At 33.0% G+C, this 22514-nt stretch overlaps 1 protein-coding gene across 1 annotated transcript in view; it reads left to right on the forward strand.

Annotated features, from left to right (window-relative positions):
- The window catches only part of LOC129226165 (telomerase Cajal body protein 1-like), a 51841-nt gene that overhangs the window by 13592 nt on the left and 15735 nt on the right, over positions 1 to 22514 (forward strand). Inside the window, 6 exon segments of the mRNA XM_054860765.1 lie at positions 1842 to 1932; positions 4965 to 5097; positions 9832 to 9924; positions 14570 to 14688; positions 16186 to 16289; positions 18407 to 18559. Of these exon segments, the coding sequence (XP_054716740.1) occupies positions 1842 to 1932; positions 4965 to 5097; positions 9832 to 9924; positions 14570 to 14688; positions 16186 to 16289; positions 18407 to 18559 (693 nt within the window).

Here is a 22514-nt window from a genome sequence, read left to right on the forward strand (position 1 = left end):
AAGTGGAGATGAAGCCCTGAATAATCATTTGAACGGAGAGAAGCCTACGAAAAATAGGGATTTATGATGAAATCCAAGTATCACAATTAATAGTTTTTAATGGATATCTCTGCTCATTATCATCGGAGGATTACGTTAAATAGCCAAACATGAAGCCGGGAAGATGACGAATCCATCGATACCTGGTTCGATGGTCAGTTCACTGTCGTTCGGGAGAAGAAGCTTGGACATAGATAGATAGATACTCAGATTTTATATGTATAAGATGTTTTTAAAAATATGGCATGTGACAAGAGGAGGAGTAAGATAAAGTGTTACACTTTGTGACAAAGAGGAAGGGGGTCAAACACGTTGAAAAAAGTGTGACATCATTTAAGGACAGCCCATTAGTACTCCCCTTCAAAATCTCTTTTTACTCCTCCAAAACTCGTCCATTTTATTTCTGAAACTGAGCACGACCCTGCATGAAAATTTTTATGAAGTCATGAAAAAGTCATGGAATTTTTTCATCCAAATAGAGTATGAACCCTGACTACAGTTGATTCTCGACAACTCCAAGGCTTAGGACTCGAGTATCCCTTTTCAGTTTTCAATACATTCCCGAAGTATGTTGATGTCCTGTAACTCCAAGGCTTTAGATGGCCCCTTGCAACTTTGAGCTATCGAGAGTTGGCTGTACAGGCGTCCCTGACATGTTAAGTACCTACATGGAAAATGTGTTGTACAAAACATTTTTTGTAACATTTATATAATTAATGGTGACATTTAGTTCCTTTATTGTTACAACTAGAAAAAATACCCGGCGTTGCCTGGGTCAGCAATAATTGTAAGAAACAATCGCCACGTTCTTTCGTTTTCTGTTTTAACTGAAAGAACTGAAAACACACGGCTTTGACGTGATTAAAAATCGAGCTTCTTCCTTACCCATAACTTGCTCCAGAGAGGCCTTGATTAGAAATTTACATTACGATTAGTTTTAATATTGCTGTTGTTAGGCAACGAATTTTCCTAACAATGGATTTTATATTTAATCATTCAATGGGGATATTACATGAAATTTGCTGTTTTCCACCATAACTTTTTAAAACTAAGTTTTTAAGGAACAAATTATAGCCGAAGTTGTTCCCCGATTATGTAGCTATCTATGGTGAAAAAATGGTTAAAATCCCTAGAGTAGTTTTGACGTTTACCCCGGACATCCGGACAGAGATAAGACCTTTATGTATAAAGATGAGGATGCAACTCCTAAGAAAGCAATAAATGTCATGCTTGCTCCAGAGAGGCCTTGATTCAAAATTTACATTATGATTACTTTTAATATTGCTGTTTTTAGGCAACGAATTTTCCTAACAATGGATTTTATATTTAATCATTGAATGGGGATATTACATGAAATTTGCTGTTTTCCACCATAACTTTTTAAAACTAATTTTTGAAGGAACAAATTGTAGCCTAAGTTGTTCCCCGATTATCTAGCTATCCATGGTGAAAAAATGGTTAAAATCCCTCCAGTAGTTTTGAAGTTTACCCCGGACATCCGGACAGAGCGTAGACCTTTATGTATAAAGATTCTTTAGGGTTTTTGTTCTTAATTTCTGTTTTTGAACATTTTTTGTTCAAATATTAAGGTCTATATTAAACCATTTTACTTACTTAAAAGCTAAATTTGGAGCACACCCCCTTTCTAATAGAAAACTTTCCATTTAGAGAATATTTGCATATTTCATCCTTGTAGGTATGCTGTCAGAATGTCGATTACAAACTAATTTTTTAATCATTTATGAAAATTTTATGACGCGAGTTTCTTTTTTATTAACTTGTGTGTGTCTTCCCAAGTTTAGTTTCATCAGTTCCTCCAGAGGGAGCACCGTACATCTGCGAGATGGCTTCACGGGCGAGTTGAGATGCAGCTACAGGACTTATAACCACCTGGTGAGCATGTTTTTCATCTCCCCAATCCACTTAGGCAGTCTTGCATAATATAGACGAACGCGCGAACGGCGTTCGCAGAAAATTTTTGGCTCTGCAGAAATTTATTTTTCACTACTAACGTTAATTTTTAAAAAAAATGAATTTTTTTAAAAAAAAACCCCACATTTTATTTCTGTTTCTTCTAAATCTTATGCAAAATTAATCTAAAAAATAATTATTTCTTCTTGAAATCGCGATTATAGTACGCTAATTACTTAAAAGACAAAGGAGTCAACAGTTGCAAATCAAGTCGAGACCGCTCCTACTATGACTGTATAGTTTTTTATTTTACACAGCCTGGACCGCGTAAGGGGAAATTTCAAGTACATAAAATAAACAACTTTACAGACTACGGAACAATCACTCCCGCTGTAAATCGAGTTCAAATGCGTTGGCATAGAAAGAGGGGGGGGGGGGGAGGGGAGCACTAATTTAAAACTTTTTTAACAGATAACATGCAGAAAATACAGTATTTATTTTTGCAGAAATACTTAATTTCAAACAAATAAATAGTTTTGTTGATTTGTGTACAAAATCAAATATCTTCATAAAATTTTCAAGTAAAAAGCAGGTAGCTCATGTTTTATCAGATCTACATGAACTTTTTCACTGTAAAATGAAAGTAATAATAATGATCATGTGATTGATATTGAGCAAAAAATAATAGTTTAAGCAGTTTTCTTCAGTTAGTGAAAAGTAAGAATAAACTATATGCTGTTTTAAAATAAATAAATAAATAAATAAAAATAAAGTTCCCTCCCCCCCTTTTCATATTTTTGTATAAAAGCGTGAATAAGGCAAAATAGTTATTTGCAGAAAATTTTCCAGTTAGGATTTGTGTTCGCAGAGAGCTTTTCATTTTATCTAAGTCTGCACTTAGGTACATGTGAAATTTCTGCTAGTGGGTCAAATTCCGCAAATTTCAGTCTTTAGATTTGCAGAATTCTGTTTTTTTTTCTTTTTTTAAGTTTTAAGAAAAATGTAAAAATATAACTTGGTCAAAAAAAAAACATGCTTGTAAAAAATTAACTTTGTCTTTTTACCTAGCATGCTTTATACTGTTCACTATTGAGGAAGTAATAAGTTATACAGAAAACCAACAACAGATGTTGTGATGTTTTCAGATGTTGCAGGTTTTCTTAATAAGAAAATAAATGGTGAAGTAGCTAATGTTTTTTTTTTCTTCCACTTTCTAAAATACATTTCATGAATATCAAACAAGAGCAACAATACTTTAAATTACTGTGAATTAATAAAATATGTTGATTGTTTTTTTAATGCAAATTATTTTTAGTTTCTGGATTAATCTTGTTGTAAAATTTTTATGTACGTTTAACTTTAAAAGCCTTTACGAATTTGATCTTTTGAATAAGTTAAAATTTAACTAAAGTTTGGCTGCTTTGATGAGGTACATTGGCATTAATAACAAATGAATAAAAATATATATTTTTAATGACTTGTCAGTGATTGTTTTTTATTGGAAATTAGTTTTAGGTCTGGAATTAATATTTTATCGTATTCGTTAAATATTTATTTATAGTTCATTTTACAGACAAACCACCTTTAGAAGTTCAATCTTTTATAAAAATTAAAATTTAATTTTAGTTTGGGTGCTTTGATTAGGCAAATAGTTATCACTTGCCTTTTCCAGGTAACCCGAGGTCTTTGTCGAACTCAGGTTGAAGACCTCTTCTGTTACATACAGCAGAACCTCTCAATAAGGGACACTAATGGGACCCGACATTATGTCCTTTAAATAGAGTTGTCCCTTCTTCGGAGGTACTTCAGTTTATACATGCAGTGTGCTTACTCAGTATAATTTTGTTATGAACTTACAAACATCATTAACACGTAAGATCAAATACTTTTCATTTTTCATACACAACTAAATCAAATTCACACTTAATTATTTTTTAATTTTTTTATTATTTTATTAATTATAATTGAGTTAAAAATTTGGTAAATTCAAAGTTTTCCACATAAAGCAATTATTTTGAAGTAATTTATTGCATGAATTTGCTTCATGTCATGTAATTTACAATGTAAGACCGTGTGAACTGCAATTAGTGTTCACATTTCAATTTTAATATAAAAAGCTAGTCAGTTTCTGTGCCCTCTCCTTTGGCCATGAGCCTACTTGATTAATTATCTGGGTTTGCAAATCATGCATGTAACTTTCAGCAAAATTTTTACAATGTATGATACTTGTTACTTTACCATATGTTAATGTCCAACTCTCCTCAATTAATTTTTAAAGGAAAAGGGAAACTTGAATCCCAGTAAATTCACTTTTTCTTATGCACTTGTACATAATTTTTTGTAATTTTGTTTTCTCTATGACCGTCCCTTAAATAGAGTGTCCCTTATTTAAAGGCAAATACATGGAAGTCCCTATTAGAAGGGACTGGGTCCAGAAAAAATGTCCCTTAAATAGAGGTGTCCCTTATTTAGAGGCAAATACATGGAAGTCCCTATTAGAAGGGACTGGGACCAGAAAAAATGTCCCTTAAATAGAGGTGTCCCTTATTTAAAGGCAAATACATGGAAGTCCCTATTAGAAGGGACTGGGTCCAGAAAAAATGTCCCTTAAATAGAGGTGTCCCTTATTTAGAGGCAAATACATGGAAGTCCCTATTAGAAGGGACTGGGTCCAGAAAAAATGTCCCTTAAATAGAGGTGTCCCTTATTTAGAGGCAAATTCATGGAAGTCCCTATTAGAAGGGACTGGGTCCAGAAAAAATGTCCCTTAAATAGAGTGTCCCTTATTTAGAGGCAAATACATGGAAGTCCCTATTAAAAGGGACTGGGACGAGAAAAAATGTCCCTTAAATAGAGGTGTCCCTTATTCGGAGGTGTCCCTTAAAAGAGGTTCTACTGTATATCATGCAGAGTGAACAGTTGATTGATTGACTGATTTTTTCATGCTTGAATTCATGCTCCAAAACGGTTTTTTAAAAACTCTCTTTCAATCAATGTATTAACTTTTTTTTCAGGATGAAATTGTTGCTCCTCACAGCGTCTGTTTCGATTCCTTCGGAGAACGTGTTTTCTGCGGTTTCGAGAAATATGTCCGCGTTTTCAGTGTCGATTCTCCGGGAAGGGACTGCGAAGAAAGGAGAATCTACGGTGAGGCGACCCTCTTAAGTTGTTAGGTCATGTGATAAATATGAAATAACAAAGTAAATTTTCGCTTGGTTATTAAAATAAGGGTAAAAAGATGGTAAAGTGAAAAAAATTTTGGGTCTTTCCAATTTTTTTGATGAACAGAATGATTTCTCTGTTTTGCATTCTGATTTTTACAATTTTTTTAACAAACAGTTTTGATGGTTAGTTTGAAACAGTTTAGTTATTTATATGTTTTTGTTCATGAGAGAATTTTATTTTAATTACACATTTAAATGATAAATTTAGTAATGATTATAGTAGAGTCTCGAAAATCCAAGCCAGTTGTGGCTCGTGCCACCTCGGATTATTGAAAACTCGGATTATCCCAAAAATTCTTCCAGATTGAAATTTTACTCTTTTGGGATGGCATAAAGAGGAACACCTTTTACGTCCTCGCACGAAGAAGAGGTATTGTCTTAAAGAAAAATTCATCACTGAAATGTCATCATAAGTTCAGCTTTTTAATTACCTCTAAACAATTTTTAACTTTTTTTCACGATGTCTGCACATTTATGTGTGTAAATTTGTAGGCAACCAAACATGCATCTTGATAGTGCCCGAATCCATTTCGATGAGTTTTATCGTTACGTCTGTATCTATGTACCTGCGAGCGTTTGTCTGTAACTCGCAAAACCCAAAAACAGTTAGCTGTAGAAGGTGTATAAGACTTGTGCTGTATCAAGTTGTGAACCTTCTGTTTTGACTCCAATCAGATATTCTAAAAGGCATGTTCACACGTTCTTCTTGACACATTAATGTAAATTGTATGTATAAACGGGTGCCCAAAGGGGGGGGGGGTTAAGTTGTGCCATCAAAATTTTTGGGAGGGCTTTTTTATTTTTTAAAAACTAATTTATTTAAATTTATTTATTGATTTATTTTTAATTTAAATTATTTGTTTTAATTTCTTTTATTCTGTTTATATTTTATTTCACTTTTTTATTTATTTTGTGTGTGTGTATGTCTATGTCATTAGAAGTCAGAACTTTTCTAATAAAATAATAATAATAATTAAAAATAAATAAATAAAAAATATTTTAAAAAAATAAATAAAATAAAAAAAGAGAGCTAAAAAATAAAAAAGGAAAAGAGGGTTGAGAAATATTTGGGGGGAGGGGGGCTTGTGCCATTGAACTTGAGGGAGATGGGCACCCCTGTGCATAAAGTTATGTGACATTTAGGGAGTATTGTCACCAACCTCTCAATGCATTTTTTATTGTTTGCTGTACATAGTTAAAATGGTTTAAAAGTAGCGAAAGATTTCAATTTTCAGATTTTAAGGAAAACCTTTTTTTTTTTAACTAAAAAATTTAACCGAACGTATAAAGTAAGCACCTCAAATTAAGCGAAACCTTGAACTTTCGAGACTTGGATTTTTGAAAGACTCTACTGTACTTTTTTTTAAAAATAATATGAAAAAAGTCATATTTCATTGAAAGTTTTTAAAAATTTATTATCATCGAAAGATTTTGCTTTCTTTTATTGTGTAATGGATTTATTTCATTTATTTAATGAATTGGTTTCTTATTTCCATTTGTATTTTAAACATATTTTAGCAGTTAAAGGTAGTGCTTTATAATAAAATTAATTAATAAAATTAATTAATATAATAAAATTAATTAATTAAGGTTAATTTGCTTGAAAGTGTCTTATTTTTGTAGAAAAAAAAAACCTTTTAATAAAAAACTAATAACATTATAACATAAGGAAAAAAAAGATTAATTTCACACAATTTTAGATTGCTGCAACATGTGTTTCGGGGTTACGAGGGGTTACCTTTTTCAATGCAATGTTCTTTTCATTCATATGCTCACTTATTTTGCTGTGAAAAAAGGGATGATCCCAAAAGACATGTATGCAATAATCTGCAATCTTGTGCAATTAAATGTTATTTTTCTTATTTAACTTTTCAAGCGCAAAGATCTATTCAACTTTAATGATGTTACTTCACAGAGACATGTTTTAATTTTTCATATTGCTTGCAGAAATTCTTCTTTTATTGCTCATTTGAATTTATTTGTCTTGCAAAAAATTAAAGGTAAAAAAAAAAGAACTAAACTTGAATGAGACCGCTGAAGTTAAAATATTGCATTTCCGGAGTCAATATTGACTCCAGGCCTGTTTGTTTTTTTTCCTCGATAAACAAAATGTACGTTTTCTGTTAATCTGAATCCTATGAAATTTAATCTAGAATGAAGGCAAATAAAAAACACTCATGTCCTGCAGCCAGCAGGTAGCGATGTGGTCGAGATTTGGAAAAGTTATACTTTCTACTATGTTTTTAAATTATCAAATTTTATGCCAGTTTGAACTGTGTAAATGCAATCTAGCTTGTGCATTTTCGATTGTTAATTTTATGTGGATTATAAATTTGAAAAGCTAGCACATTTGAACTCTTACTTCACTAAAAAATAAAAAGAAATATTTTAATAAGGAGGTTTTTAGAACTTCATTTGAAAATAAAAGTTAATTAGCTTAGTTTTCTTTTGTTATTTTTGCTAAAGGGGGAAAAAAAGAAAAGCCCTGAATAAAAGAATAACTAATTTTTATGTATTTGTACCCATCAAATTTATGAGCACACTGTATGAATCATTGTTAATGACCTATGTTGTGTTGCATTTTCAAATATATCAGGCTTTTTTTTTTTTTTATTATTAACAAAGGCCTACCATAGTTAAAAGTTTTTAAAAGTAATTTAATTTATCAGTTCAGGAAGCTCTAAATTACAGATAAAAATCATGTCCAGTTACATCTATATCCTCAGGAGATAAATATGATGTGGTTATTACTTAATTATTTTTTTGCATGAAGTGGTGGAATGTTTAATTATTATTCCTGACAATTTTGTAAGTATTATTTTGACTTACTGTTAATATTTTTTTATAAAAGGGGTAGCGTGGGGGTAACTATTAAAATTTTTTATACTTTTCTTTCATTTTATTTACTGTTGCTTGTAAATTCATTTATTATGCAAATTATTTTTTTTTATATACTTTGAAACTCTATAGAAGTAGAATAGTAAAAACAATTTTTATAATTCCAAAAGTGAGTTGGCAGTGAAACTTAAGAATTGCAAACTAAGAGTTTAAACAATGTTATTTTAACTCAAGTATAAAATGCTACAAAACACCTTTTTTTTTTCTTTCTATGATTAAATTTTAAGTCATTTGATTTATGTTTTCAGTGATCATAGCAAAAAAGAGTTTTAAATTATGAACCAGTCATTTCACTACAGGCAAATTTACTTGTAATTAAAATCGTTTTTCTGTTTTGCTATGATAAATATTACACTTTCACATAAATAAGCAAAGAATAATAGCCTTGAAATGCTTTCACACTTTTTCACCTCAAAATTAATTCAATATGATTATTGGCATATCAGCATCAATGTTGAACAAATAAAATCGATAACACTAAAAAAAAAAAAAAAAAAAAAAACTTTTGAGACAAGAGTTCAATAATCTATCGAAAAAAACATTGGGCAATAAGTAAGCAAATCAACACCATTGTAGCACAAAATTGCAAAAAATATTGCATTTCATGTAAATCTGAGTTACAATTCCCAGTGTCACTGAAAATAGTTCTTTCCCCCACTGAAATTATTAACATCCAGAGATTATAATGTACAGCATTGATAAAGGTATTCAATATAAAAATAGAAAAGAAAAAAAGAAAAGAAAATGGTCATAAGAACTTTATTGACGAGTTTTTTTTTCCCTTCTTTTATAGAATTCTTTGAAGTACTTTTCAAAAATTTCTGTTTTTTTTTTTTTTTTTAATTAAAAAAAAAAAAAGCTTAAACTTAGTGAAGTAAAAAGACATTAAAAAAACACTAGAGTAAAATTCTCAAATAATTTACTAAATTTACGTAATCGTAAGATTAAATTTGTAGTTATACAAAAGATTTATGAAAAATTCAGTAATATTTCTGTACTTAGGAGCAAGAATAACCAAAGCCAAAGATATCGTTTTAAAAAAAGTGGCCGTAAAGTTTTTTCATTTTTCTGTTACTCTTACGCTGGAGTTAAGCAAGATTTTGAGCACTCAGAGATTATTGTCTAATGCCACATTGCAGATGTACATTTAATTTTAAATTATTTTAATTGCAGTTGAATAACAAGTGAATTTGGTTGTTCTAGCTCTAAGTAAGAAGACTGATTGTTGAAAAAACAAAGATTATTGGACTTTGGTGAATGGGATTATTATTACCATATTTGTGTGTATGAGGGTCATCAGGGTACTGTCATATCGCTGTTCACTAATATAAACAAAGATTAATTCCAAACTGGCAAATGTTTTAGGTTTTTACTCTTGTCAACTTCATACCTCATATATCTAAAATTCTTTTTTTACTCTTCTTTTTAAAAAAATTTTTTTCTTGGATAATCCATTTTGAACATAATTTAAATCTCCTGGTACAGTGGCACTCCCATTTTTGAAGCTCTGTACACTCCTGTGACTGTAGTCAAATGTTAGGGTGCTGCATCACATGGGGTGTTGTTTCCCTAAAAATATTACTACTTTGTGTGCAGTAATCTAACATAAACTAAATTTAATCCAAATCTGACATTGGTTGTTCTAGATTCAACCCTGCGCATCTAAAATTCTGTTCTTTTATGAAACATAAGGACAAGCATCATAGGAAGGAAATGCTGCGAATACCATAAATGCTTAATTATTTCTTCTCTTTTGCAGCGAAAGGGGACGGACAGCCAGGAATCGTGTCCTGCTTTGCATTCACCCCCATGAACCCTCACATTTCTGTTGCCGGATCTTATCAAAAATCGAGTAAGTCTTGTTTGCAATTGCAGTCAAACCTGGTTAACTCGAAAATCACAGGGCCGTGATTAGTATTTCACAATAACTGGATTTCATCTTATCCTATTAGATTGTTTACTCACAGGATTGATATTACAGTCGACGCTCGATATAACGACCATCTCCGTCCCAGAAAAAAAGGTCTTTATAACGAGTGGTCGTTATAAGAGGTATAAATTGAAAAAATGTACACCATCATCATGCATGCCCAAGTAAATGCGCAAATGTTTTTTATCATAGGAATTTTTAGAAAAGTAGTGTGCAAAATATTACGACATAATATTAAACAAGTTTTAAAGTAGAAAATATAGGGAGGAAAATGTTACACACTTTCAGATCTGCTACTACTACTACTTCCACAACAATTTCTGAAGATAAAACCAGAAACAGAGGTCTGCCTTTTTAGCAGACGTGATTTTTGTAAAAACTTATTTTCTGTTTCAGATATAGGTGATAAATTGTGTTTCTCTTGCTTTTCAAAGAAACATTTAAAAGTCCCTCGAGAACCCCAAATCTTTAAAAATACTAGATTCAAACACCAAACTACCAACACATCTGTCAACTCCCTTTTCTTAGGAATCTGGAATTTTCTCGATTTTTCCTCCCATTATTTTTTTTTTTGTGCTAGCTGTGGTGAATGGTAATCTCCCCCCCCCCCCCTCTTAAAGTTGGATTTGACACTGAAAACTTCAGGCAGGTGTCCGTAAACAGTAATCAATGTCATTTTAAGCTACAAATTTGTTTTATTGGAAAGAACACAAGAAATAGCGTCCGCTGATTCGGTCGCTGTATTGGATTAGTCGATATAGAACGGTCGTTATAACGAAAGCAAATTAACATAGAGTTTATAGGAATAAAGTTGGGACTTCTACCACTGGTCGTTATAATGGGACGGTCTTTATAATGTGTGGTCGTTATAATGAGCGTCGACTGTATATCGAAAGCAATATTTCTCATTAAGCAATTTCACGGTAATGAGGTTGGACTGTTTGATTTCTTCATTGTATGTGAAATCTAGCATGTTGTACTCAGAAATGAAATTATTGCTTTTTAATTTCATAGGTACTGTACCTAGGTATATCAGTGCTATACCTGTCAGCGCTTTTAGGGTGGAGGGAGTGGTAATGGGGGTACTTGCCCCACACAAGGAATTTAAGGTTTACTTTTTTTCTTTTTTTTCAAATAAGAAAAAAACCCATCAAATTTCAAACAAGGAAAAAAAAACATGAATTTGATTTTTACATATTAAAGTTTTTGCCTTCATAAATTATCTAAAAGTAATAATTTTGCATAAATTTGGATTCATCCCTTTTTCAAATTTTTTAAAATTCATTCTGAGATTCACCAGTTCATTGATTGACATAAACCTTTGTATATTTTTTAAGCAGTCTAGTACTCTACTTTGACATCATACATGTCAACATTAAATTAATTTCTGCAATGTACAGCTTGTCCCGATTCAACCTGCAAGCCCCCTATTTTCACAACCGTTAGTTCTAGATGTATACTTCCACTTGCAAAAATGGTCAAAATGAGGTGCAGAGTTAACATATTAAAATAAAAAAAAAAAGTGAAAATATATAGTTTCTTTCTTTTAATATGTTTTCCATGTCTCCTTCATTGTACAGTGAAACCTCCAAATAGTGGACAGTCAAGGGACTAGAAGTTTTGTCCGTTATTGGGAGGTGTCCGCTATTAGGAGGAACTACTTAATTTACCTTTTTCAAAATGGGCTGTTGTTCCCTTTGTAGAACACAATCGAAACAATTGCGAAAGGTATACTGACAGCACACACTTGTCTTAAAAAGCATTTAATCAATTAAAATAATAAGTTAAAACATTACAAAATCCAAAACATTAATTTTTTCTTTCAATGTCAGTCTCTTTCTTTTAGTTGCCATTTTAAATTTCAAATATTATTGTAACACAAAAAAATCAACTAAATCAACACGCCTTTAGGAAAGTTTGCAACTGCAAACTACGATTGCTGCATGAAAAGCAGGTTGGCTTGCCTCTCAATTCATCTCAGGGTATGAATATCCCATTACCAACGGCTGCGATTCGGCGGAGCAACCCCCCTCCCCCCACACACTTAATATGGTTCATTTATTTTATCTCGAGTATCACTATTACATGATTGACAGTTGGCAATATGACCTTGAATATGGGCATATCTTTTTCATGTCTAAAAATTAAACAATCCAACGAAACCACGGCCCCGTAAAACCGACTACTACCTGCGCCGGTCTGCTCAATTGCATCTCCCGAGAGCCCCAGTTAGAAAAAGCGCCCAGTTTCCTCTTTTTTATCTTAACTTTTGAATAGTTATTGTGTACAAAATTCATTAAAATCTTAAGAAAAACGTACGTTAATTGTTAGACTGACATCAGTTTTCACTTATCTGCTTCAATACTCTCAAAACTAGCAGTAACAAAATTATGACTTTTTTTTTCTTTTTCATTTTTTGCTGCCCGCAAAAAGTACCATGTCTTTTAGTTCTTTTTTTTTCTCTGCCTCCAACTTTTAAGCCCCAATCGCTGCCCCTGCCCATTACCAACCTTTTAATACCAAGAAACTGAGATAAGGAAATGACGGGGGGGGGGGTGGAATATCAGTTGTGGAGGATGAAAAACTTTGTAAGGCAAGCAGTTACTAAGATATTCTGTGAAAAGAAAAAAAAATCCGGAAGGCTACGATCGCAAGGGAATTTTTTTGTGAAATAACTGTCCGTTATTCGGAGTGTCCGTTATTCAGAGTGAAATACATGGAATGGCCTATATCGAGGGACTGGGACTTGCAAAAATGTCCGTTAATTAGAGGTGTCCATTATTCGGGAGTGTCCGTTAAGGGAGGTTTCACTGTATTTAGTAATATCAATATAATATACTTGTAACCGAACGAATTGGACAGGATACAAATTGGATAGGATTAATGGGTGGTTCTATGCTCCACTTGGGCTCTTCTATCACCCCATTTTGTTCGACAGATTAGGCCAAACTCGCCCTCTATATTTTGTGTGTCTGTTAGATTGTTTTCATTACACCTAAGTCATAGACTAATAATAAGAGTAGACCGAGCTTTCTCATTCTTGCTGATGAAGAAAATTGGTTCATAGATGTATCATGTGACTGGTGGAAGGGCTTGGCGAAGACTTTGGCAGCATGGTTGCTAGATGGAAACATTATCTACCTATAGTTTGGCACTCGACATGTATTTTAATACGTAATGTGTTTTCATTATAATTTTTTTCCAGGTGCTGAGATTGAACTGTTTTTCTTTTAGTTATGCATTATTTTGGCATTAGTTTTTGATCGCAGTTTTCGGTAACTTTTATTTCATTCGGAACTGCTACGTCAGCGTTGGCGTAAACGTTTTGCGTCAAGGCAAAAATGTACTAATCGGTACCTTAAATTGAAACTGTAGGTAAAAATCTTACCGTTCGCTGATTCCTCTTGGTCGCTTGCATCTTTTATTGCTTAGAGAGTTATTGAAATTGAATAAAGAAAATGCACAGTACTATCTAGTGATGTTCCGGATATCCGTATCCGTATCCGCGGATATCCGAGGAAAATAAAGATCCGTATCCGTATCCGTTACTTTTTTGAAGGATCTTAAACGGATCTTTTCTATTCTAAAATTTTTTCAATATTTGAATAAAAGACTCTTAAATTCCGTTTAAATTAGGTTTTATTCATTATTTAAATTATAAGGTATCATTTCAGAAGCCAACGGCCCTCTGAGACATGGTTTTTGTTTTTAATTTTTAGTTTAATATTAGTTTTTGTTATTGATATGGGGTTTCTGTTTTTCTTCGTTTTAATTTTTCCCGGCATCCTTCAAAAAAAGTGACACAAAAGTCTCTATTTACTGTTTGTAAAGGTTCTGTTATTCCGTCGGTCGGAGTCATTTGGGTGGAATGGGTCAGCGCTGCATTTATGCTGAACTAAAATGCGAAAAATTATTTCTAGCCTATCCAGTAGCAGCTTTACATTCTTGTTCCTGTATCCTACATCTACCGAGCAAGCTAGAAATAATTTTTCACATTCCATCTAAGCATTATTGCTGCGCTGACCCGTTCCTTCCAACTCTCCATCAATTTTAACGGCAATTTCTTCAAAGAGTAAATCATAGTCTTAATTTCAATTTCGCCGTAGATGACATTTTTTGAAGAAACACTGTTATTATAGTGACGGGAATACCTTCCGTACTAAATTATACCCTTGGATAGTTGAATTGGGCAAAAAACATTTTGAGATCCGTATCCGTATCCGCGGATCTTGACACTAATGATCCGGATCCGCGGATCTACTTTTTTAACGATCCGGCACATCACTAGTACTATCTAAACGAAAAACTCACTATATTAACAAAATATTTACAACTTAGAATAACAAATTTACAAATCGGACTCCATAAAAGATCATTCTTCCGTGTTCCATCATTTCTATTTATTTTATTTCTCGCGGACGATAATCGTCTGCTACGATCAACGGCCGCTGTTGCTAGGATATCCACCAGTCACATGGTTTGGTTTATGAGCAGCAAAAGGGTTGCCATAGCTCGGTCTATTATTATTATTAGTCTATGACCTAAGTTTAATTTCTCTTTTTTTCAGTTGGAATCTACTCTGAACCTTCGGGAAATTTGGAGCACCTCATGGAAGGCCAGAAGGGGGGAGTGACACAAGTACAGTTCTCCCCAGATGGAACACTGCTCTATAGTGGTGGTAGGAAGGTAAGGATGGAAAGGAATATCATATGTACTCATATGTGGGTTAGATCGCTTTCATTCAAAGAAAAATGTTGAACGTTTGCCTTGTGTTTTGCTAATAAATGTGTAGTAAAAGGAAAATGAAATGCAATGAGAATGGTTACTGTTTAAAAAGTATGATTTTCATACTTGTTATTATGTATGCACCCAATATCGGATATTTGACAGATTTTGAATTATCCGGTACCTGATCTGAATCTTCCAGATCTTTCCAAAAGCTTTTCAATCACAAAATATGTTTTGTATGTTTTGCATGACCTATTAATACTTTCCATCTTTACTTTCTTAATATTAGATTTCTAAGCAAAAATTACTGGTTATAACTCCAACTTTGTTCTGGAAATTTATAAAGTATGGCTTGACTAGATTTCGTAAAGTTTTTGCCTACTAACTTTATTTGCAAATTATAAGTCACTTCCCAATTAAAACTGTATAAGAGTACTCACAGAAGATGAGTAACCCTTTTCTCCTGTTATGAGCAAAACAATCTAATGAATTCTTGTATCTTCAATTTGATCGATGCACTGTGAATTGAAACAGTTACTCCTTGTGCTCTCAATGTAAAAATGCTAAAACTTTTATCCCTTGTTTTTATCATTCAACTTTTTCACATCAACTCTGCTTCTTGATCGTTAGGTAACCTCCTCATGGCGTCATAGGCTGCCAAAATCAAGAGGGAGGGGGGGGGGGTGCAGTGACATGGACTCTTGTTCCAATCCTGACTAGAGCGTGAACGTTACTGGCTAGTATATTACATCTTCTGATTTTACCATAGTGGTTAAAATCACTTATGACTGTTGGAGGCCAACAATCCACAGGGACATCATACTAGGATTGCTTAACTAAATGTAAGGGCACAAGATTCAAGATAATCTCAGGCATAGTACTGGTGTTTCAAAATGTAAGGCCCCAGTATTACTCGAGGTGGTTTTTTTTTTTTGAGTGTATCGTATTGTTATACTCCAACATGTATCAAGAGAAGTTTATTTTGTCTTCATATCTTTTAAATTTATTTCAGCTACTAGTTTATTGGTACTCTCAGCTTTAATGAGAGGACATCTGCCTCCAGCTCAATTATTGACTATTCCAGATGTAGGAGCCCCAAACTTAAATTATTAGGAGGGAGGCAGACAATCTCAATTTGTGATTGGAGCATTAAATTTTGCTGAATTGTCTGACAAAGTTTGCTGAATGAGGACATTTGTGGAAGGTCACAGTGAACTTCCAGGACCTCCCATCGGGGCAGTCCTGCTGATGAATCAATAACAAGGACAAAACTTCAGTCTCTGGGTGTTACAACCGGGCTATCAGTATATTGCATGTAATGATCTTTTCCTCATACTTATCTTTTCCTTTTGGAAAATCCTATTTTCTCACTTTGGGGGCCATTGCTTCTAGGGTGGCAGCCATTGTTGTATATTAACTGCTTTAATGTATTCATGGCTACATTTTTTTTTGCAGGACCCTGAAATTCTCTGTTGGGACTTGAGGAACTTGGGCACGATTCTGTATTCTCTGAGGCGTTGCTGCCTGACCAATCAGCGAATGCAATTCGACGTCAGCAGGTGAGTTGTTGTAATTCCTCCCAAGGCTCAAACCATTTTGTTTATGCTATGATTTAACCCTTCATTTACATTAAAGTACATTAAAGTACCTTCAGATTCTAAGTTAAATAAAATACATTATGAGATTGGAATGCTACCAGCACTTAGACATACCAAATCTGCAGTTTCCTTCATCCACACTTAAATGGCGCTAGGGGTTCCATTAAGTTGTATTTGTTCTAGGTAGCATCTTTTAGCGTCTTGTCTCTATTTAAAATTGCTAATGTATTAGAGCCCCCGCTTTTGAATTTATTTATGTCGAGAACTAAGGTGGTATAGAAATAGTTTCTATGCCAACCTTTTTCAATTTTTTAACATTCCAATACTGTTTTGACCTTTGTGTACCGACACTAATTGAAAGAATATTCTCATTTAATGGTGATTAATTACGAGAATATGGTAAAAACTAGAATTTTTTATTGCTTATATCTTTTAATTTGCCCTTACATAATATTATATTTTTTTTTAATGTTTTCTATGTAACTAATTATGTGGTAATTAAAGAGTTAAACTCATCTGAAGTTTGAAAATCTCGTAAATTAGGAGTTCGGGATATCAAACCTCAGCTGTATCTATTTACATACATGCCAATTCTACTGTTTTTAACGGGAGAATCCCTTTTTTTTTGCTCCCATCTCCCGATTTCCCATTTTTTACTATTTTCTCCCGTTTTTGCAGTTTTTTCAGTCAATCATCAAAAAGTTTCACTTTCTTCTCAATAGATGGCACCCTTTTCTAGTCGACCAATGTCAGGGAATAAGAATTTTTCCAATTAATACCTCATTTGGTAAATAATAATTTTTTGGAAGCTTTCCACATTGCATGTTAAACGAAGCACGTGCTTTGTCGAAAATAGCAGCAGATTTCAATCCTTTTGCATCTTGGAAATATTTCAATTATTTTGAAAGTTTGAGGTTATTTCAACCTGTGCTACCCGTTACCTACTCATTTTATATTTTATTTTCATTACAAATTGATTTTTTTTTCGAATTTTAGTAATTAAATTTTTGTAGCTACTTTTTTGGTAGAGACTGGGGAATGTACAAAACGTAAGGCAAATTCACTCCTTACTATTTATTTTTTCATTTGCAGTATGTTTTTCTTGCTGCTACCAATTAGCTTATCAGCGAAAAATCCCCATTTCACTTTAAATTTAGTATTCATGTTATTTAAAAGCACAATTAATGGTTATGTTGTGAAGATATGTCGCTGGTGAATCACCTATGTACCTCTAGTAAAATCTCCTGTTTTTTTTTCTCCGAAGGTTGGCAAATATGTACAGTCGAACCTCCATATATCGAAGTAGCAAATTGCCGGAAAAAAATTCGATACATAGAAATTTCGATATATAGAAACAATCTTATTTTATCCTATAAATCTCCTTAAACATTAAAATTAAAGCTAATTTTTGTGTATGAAACCTAATTTCTAATTGATACGAGCATCGGATTAAATGAAAGTTAATAATTAAAAAAAATAACCGAAATTACATTTTTGCGCCTTGATACATCTTCATTCCTCGGCAATGCAACTTGATCCGCAACATGAGGGGATCTCGTTTTGACAATGTAATCGAGAGACAAGTAAAAAATCAATCTACTTAACTTGAATGATTTTTACTGCAGATAAAACGACTAGGAACGATAATCAACAGACAAAAGGGATGACTTGAAACTGATTTTACAATGTTACTGGTCACAACTAAGATATTTGAAATAAACTTGAGGGAATTTAAGAATTCTAGAACGAAACAACGACCTACACCCCTCAACCCCAGATTCCTCATGAGTTTCGTAGCAACCTTTAGTAAATATAATTTTCTCCCTTAACCTTTATTTTTCATGAGACAGTCTAAAGGGGGAAAAAAAATCTACGAATGTCTCGAAAAAAAATTCGATATATAGAGATTTTTTTGATATATAGAAACAATTTTTCTATGTAATGAACATGGAAATGTGCTGGGATTTCGATGTATAGAAAATTTCGATATATGGAGGTTCGACTGTATTTATGTTCGATAGAAAAAGATATTGTTTTTTTTTTCATTTCTGAATTTCTTTTTATTTCCAATGTTTCAGATGTGGTAAATACGTCGTTTCGGGCAACCACAACGGAATCGTCAGCATCTGGGACGTCACGAAAGAGCCCCAAGCTGTGGATGTCAGCGCCTTTGACGTCATCGAGCCCATTCAGTTCTACATGGCTCACGACGATTGCGTCAACGGAATCAGGTGGGTGAAGCATTCTAATTACCACTTTGGAAGCGAAAGGAAAATAACCAGGGTTGGCCGGATTGGACCCAATGGGTTTTTTTGAAAAAGAAAAACCATTATTTAGTCCACTTTTGTTTTTTTTTTTGTTTTTTTTAATTTTCTGAGACGTTTTTAAAAAAATATATTTAAATACTTTCCCAGTTTAAACTCATTTTTTATTTGTTCTTATCACAGACAATGGACATAAAAAAATGAATTTTGAACTTTAATAGTATTTCTTAACGCTTAACGGCATTAAAAAAATATTTCAAAGATTTTAAATATATTTAACTTTTTTCTTTAACTGGTCAATAAATAACTCAAACTATCTTGACCAAGTCCTGTCATGTCTGATTTTCTCCACATTTGTAGATTGTACAGAGGAAACTACTCTAGCTAAAAGGCTTTCATGTGAATTATTTTCTGCAACCCGACACGTCACAAATTTCGAATTAACAAGTTATATTTTTTAGGAATTAACAGGTTTTACAAACGGTCGGACAGAGAACAAAATAGGATGTACAGTATTTTCATTATCTTACGAAAAAGTTTAATATTTCTTACTCTGTACACAGAAATAGAAAAACAGGCAACATAAAATTCAAAGAAATGTCTTGATTAAGCTGGAATTCAGTAAATAGGGATTTAAACTACTTGAGGTTCTACAGTAGTTTTGCATAACAAAATGAAATACAATAAAGTAAAATGCAAAAAAAAAAGTTGTAATTAAAAACGAACAAACGAACAATAGATTTTATCACTCGAGAAGTAACTTTGCCTTAACTGTTGGTAATCATGGAAACTACAAAATCTGAAACTTCACCATTCTTGGATTTCGTCATCTTTTTTACTTTTCTTCAGAAAACGCTGAATTTTCCAGCTTTTTTTACCCCAAGGCAATTTTTGTGCTTTGTCCATATACTTACGCTACAATATGCTACAAGTACCCCACATTTTCCCTAATGAAAGACAAAAAAACCGACATTTCTATTAAAAAACCCAGCTTTAGTTGGGTTTTATTTAAAAAAAAACCCCAAAAAATCCTGGATCCATGGGCTTTTTTTTTAAAAACCCGTGTTTTTGCCAACCCTGGAAATAACACAGTTAAATTGCACAAACCGCAGATCACTGCAGACACGTGTTTCGGGTTACAGGGAAGTCATTTTTTAATCTTTACTAATAATAAAGCTCAAAGTCTGGATGTCTGTAGGATGTCTGGATGTCTGTGATGCGCATAGCGCCTAGACCGTTCGGCCGATTTTCATGAAATTTGGCACAAAGTTAGTTTGTAGCATGGGGGTGTGCACCTCGAAGTGATTTTTTGAAAATTCGATTTTGTTCTTTTTCTATTCCAATTTTAAGAACATTTTCCGGAGCAAAATTATCATACGATGGACGAGTGATATGACCAAATTATCATAACGTTGAACCGTAACATGGGTACAAGCCAATTGGCGAGAAAATTCACCATACATTATTTGTAAATGTACAGGCGAACCAAAAGACCTTTTAAGTTTCTACTACGGGCAAAGCCGTGCGGGTACCACTAATAAGTAATATAACTAAAGACAAATAAATCATGAAGAATAGATAAATATTTCTGTAAAAAAAATTAGGGAAGAAAAAAATGTACAATAATTGAACAAAAAATGGGGTTACGAATTAATTCAGCAGAATATAGAAGAAGAGGAAATTATAATTTAATAAATGGAAAAAGTAACGTAGCGGACAAGTGTGCTAAAGAACCAGTGCTAGACTCAGTGGCGTAGCTAGACCCGACTTTCGGGGGGGGGGGGGTTACTTCTTTTATATATATATATATATATATATATATATATATATATATATATATATATGTATGTATATATATGGAATTTTTTCCTTTTCTTCTTTTTTTTTCTTTCTCTTCTCTCTTCTTTTTCTCTTTTTTTTTTGAGACTAACTTTTCGGGGGGGGGGGGGTTGTCCCCAAACCCCCCCCCTTAGCTACGCCCCTGGCTAGACTGTTAAGCATTTTGTAATTTTTCTTCAATAAAAATATTGTTTAAAACCTATTAAAAACTTGTCTTTACTAATAATAAAGCTGGATGTCTGGATATCTGTGAGGAGCTTGGCCGATCTTTATGAAATTAGGCACAAAATTAGTTTGTTGCATGGGGGTGTGCACAGGGTCGGATTTAGGGGAGGGCAGGCGGGGCTACTGCCCCGGGGCCTCCACAACAAAGGGGCCCCCACAATAAAATTTTTACAAAATATCCTAACTTTCACGGGTTGAAAATATCGGATATATACATGCATATCAAAATATTTGGATATATATCAAAGTATCAGATATTTTCTAAAATAGGATGATCTTTTCGAACCCAGATTAGGGACCTCCACACTTCCAAATCTGGCCCTGGGTGTGCACCTCAGAGCAATTTTGTTCAATTTTGTTCTTTTTCTATTCCAATTTTAAGAACATTTTACCGAGCAAATTATCATAACATGGACAAGCAAATTACTATAACAAGGGCAAGCAAATGAACATAGTAAACTGGCCAGAAATTCATCGTCCATTATTTGTAAAAATACAGGTGAACCAAATAACCTTTTAACTTTCTATTACGTGCAAAGGAGTGCAGGTACCGCTAGTGCAAAATAAGTGAGCTTATGTGCGAAGAAACTTCTGGCAAAAGCTTTCTTCATATTCTTGACAAAATCTTGAAAAAGGGGTTCCTTGTTACCCCAAAACACGTCTCTGCAGTAATCTTCAATTTGTGCAATTTAATGTCGTTATTTCATTTTTAATTCTAATTGCTGTCGCTTCCCTCTAATCTGCAGAGCTTTGGTTGAAATATAAGCTAATACCCGTCAGTTTGCTTACAGCATGCAAATAATTGGCACCCCATCACCACTGCATCAGGGGAGAATCATGGGGGTCATGACCCCCCCGCCCCTGAACTGGCAAAAATATTATCCATTAACACTATGTTTAAGTACTTTATAGATTAAATGTAAACAATTGCAGTAATATTTTTTGAATTCGTTATTTATCAAATTAAATATTTAAAACGCAGAGCTGTTTGCTTTTGAAAATCTAAATTAGTTGCCGGGTTTTAGCCGGGGTGGGGGGAGGTTACAACGGTACATTTAAAATGTAACAGATGCAATGAATAGTTTATGTGTGAATTACAATAGTATACACGTAACTATTTATTTTGAAAAGATATTTACTTTCTTATTTTTTATCATTTACTAGCTGTACCCGTTTGGCAATGCCTATGCTAGGTATCTCTTGAATAAATGAAAATTCCCCCACCCCCCTTTGCACACACCATTCATAAAAATAATATAATTCATAAAAAAAAATGAAATTTAAAATATTTCTACAAAGAAATAAAAAGCATTAAATTACATTGACAGTTGCTTTAAAATGTCAAGTAATCCACCAATGCCGTTGCTTATTCTGCCGTGCTAAGCACAGATGTGGTATCTGCACATTTTATCAAAATTGAGTTAGTGTCACCAGGTGGTCGTTAGTAATTTAATTTACCTAAATCTCAAGTTTTTTTGGCAATTTGTGAATGTGAAATATTAAAAAAAGCTTTAAGAAAAAATTTAACTGCACATTTTGCTTAGTCTGCTAAGGCAATTTGAACGTAAGTGACAAATACTAAGCCTTTAAAGTGGTATCTGCGCAGTTACCACTTTTTTCCTTAGTAATTTGTAGATACGACTTTTATACCTTAGTAAAGCAGCATATTTAATAATGTAGCAGTTTATTCTAACACAGAATATTAAAATTAGTTTACCGTTGAATAGTTGATACAGGTTGATAATAAAAACTAATACAACTTTGCATAATTGTTAAAGTAAATATTCAGCTTTTTCTATTTAAATGGTTATTTAAAATGCAAATTCTAAAAATAAAATGCATGTATAATATTCATATC

The sequence above is a fragment of the Uloborus diversus genome, chromosome 7 (assembly GCF_026930045.1).
Source record: "Uloborus diversus isolate 005 chromosome 7, Udiv.v.3.1, whole genome shotgun sequence".
Lineage (NCBI taxonomy): Eukaryota > Metazoa > Arthropoda > Arachnida > Araneae > Uloboridae > Uloborus > Uloborus diversus.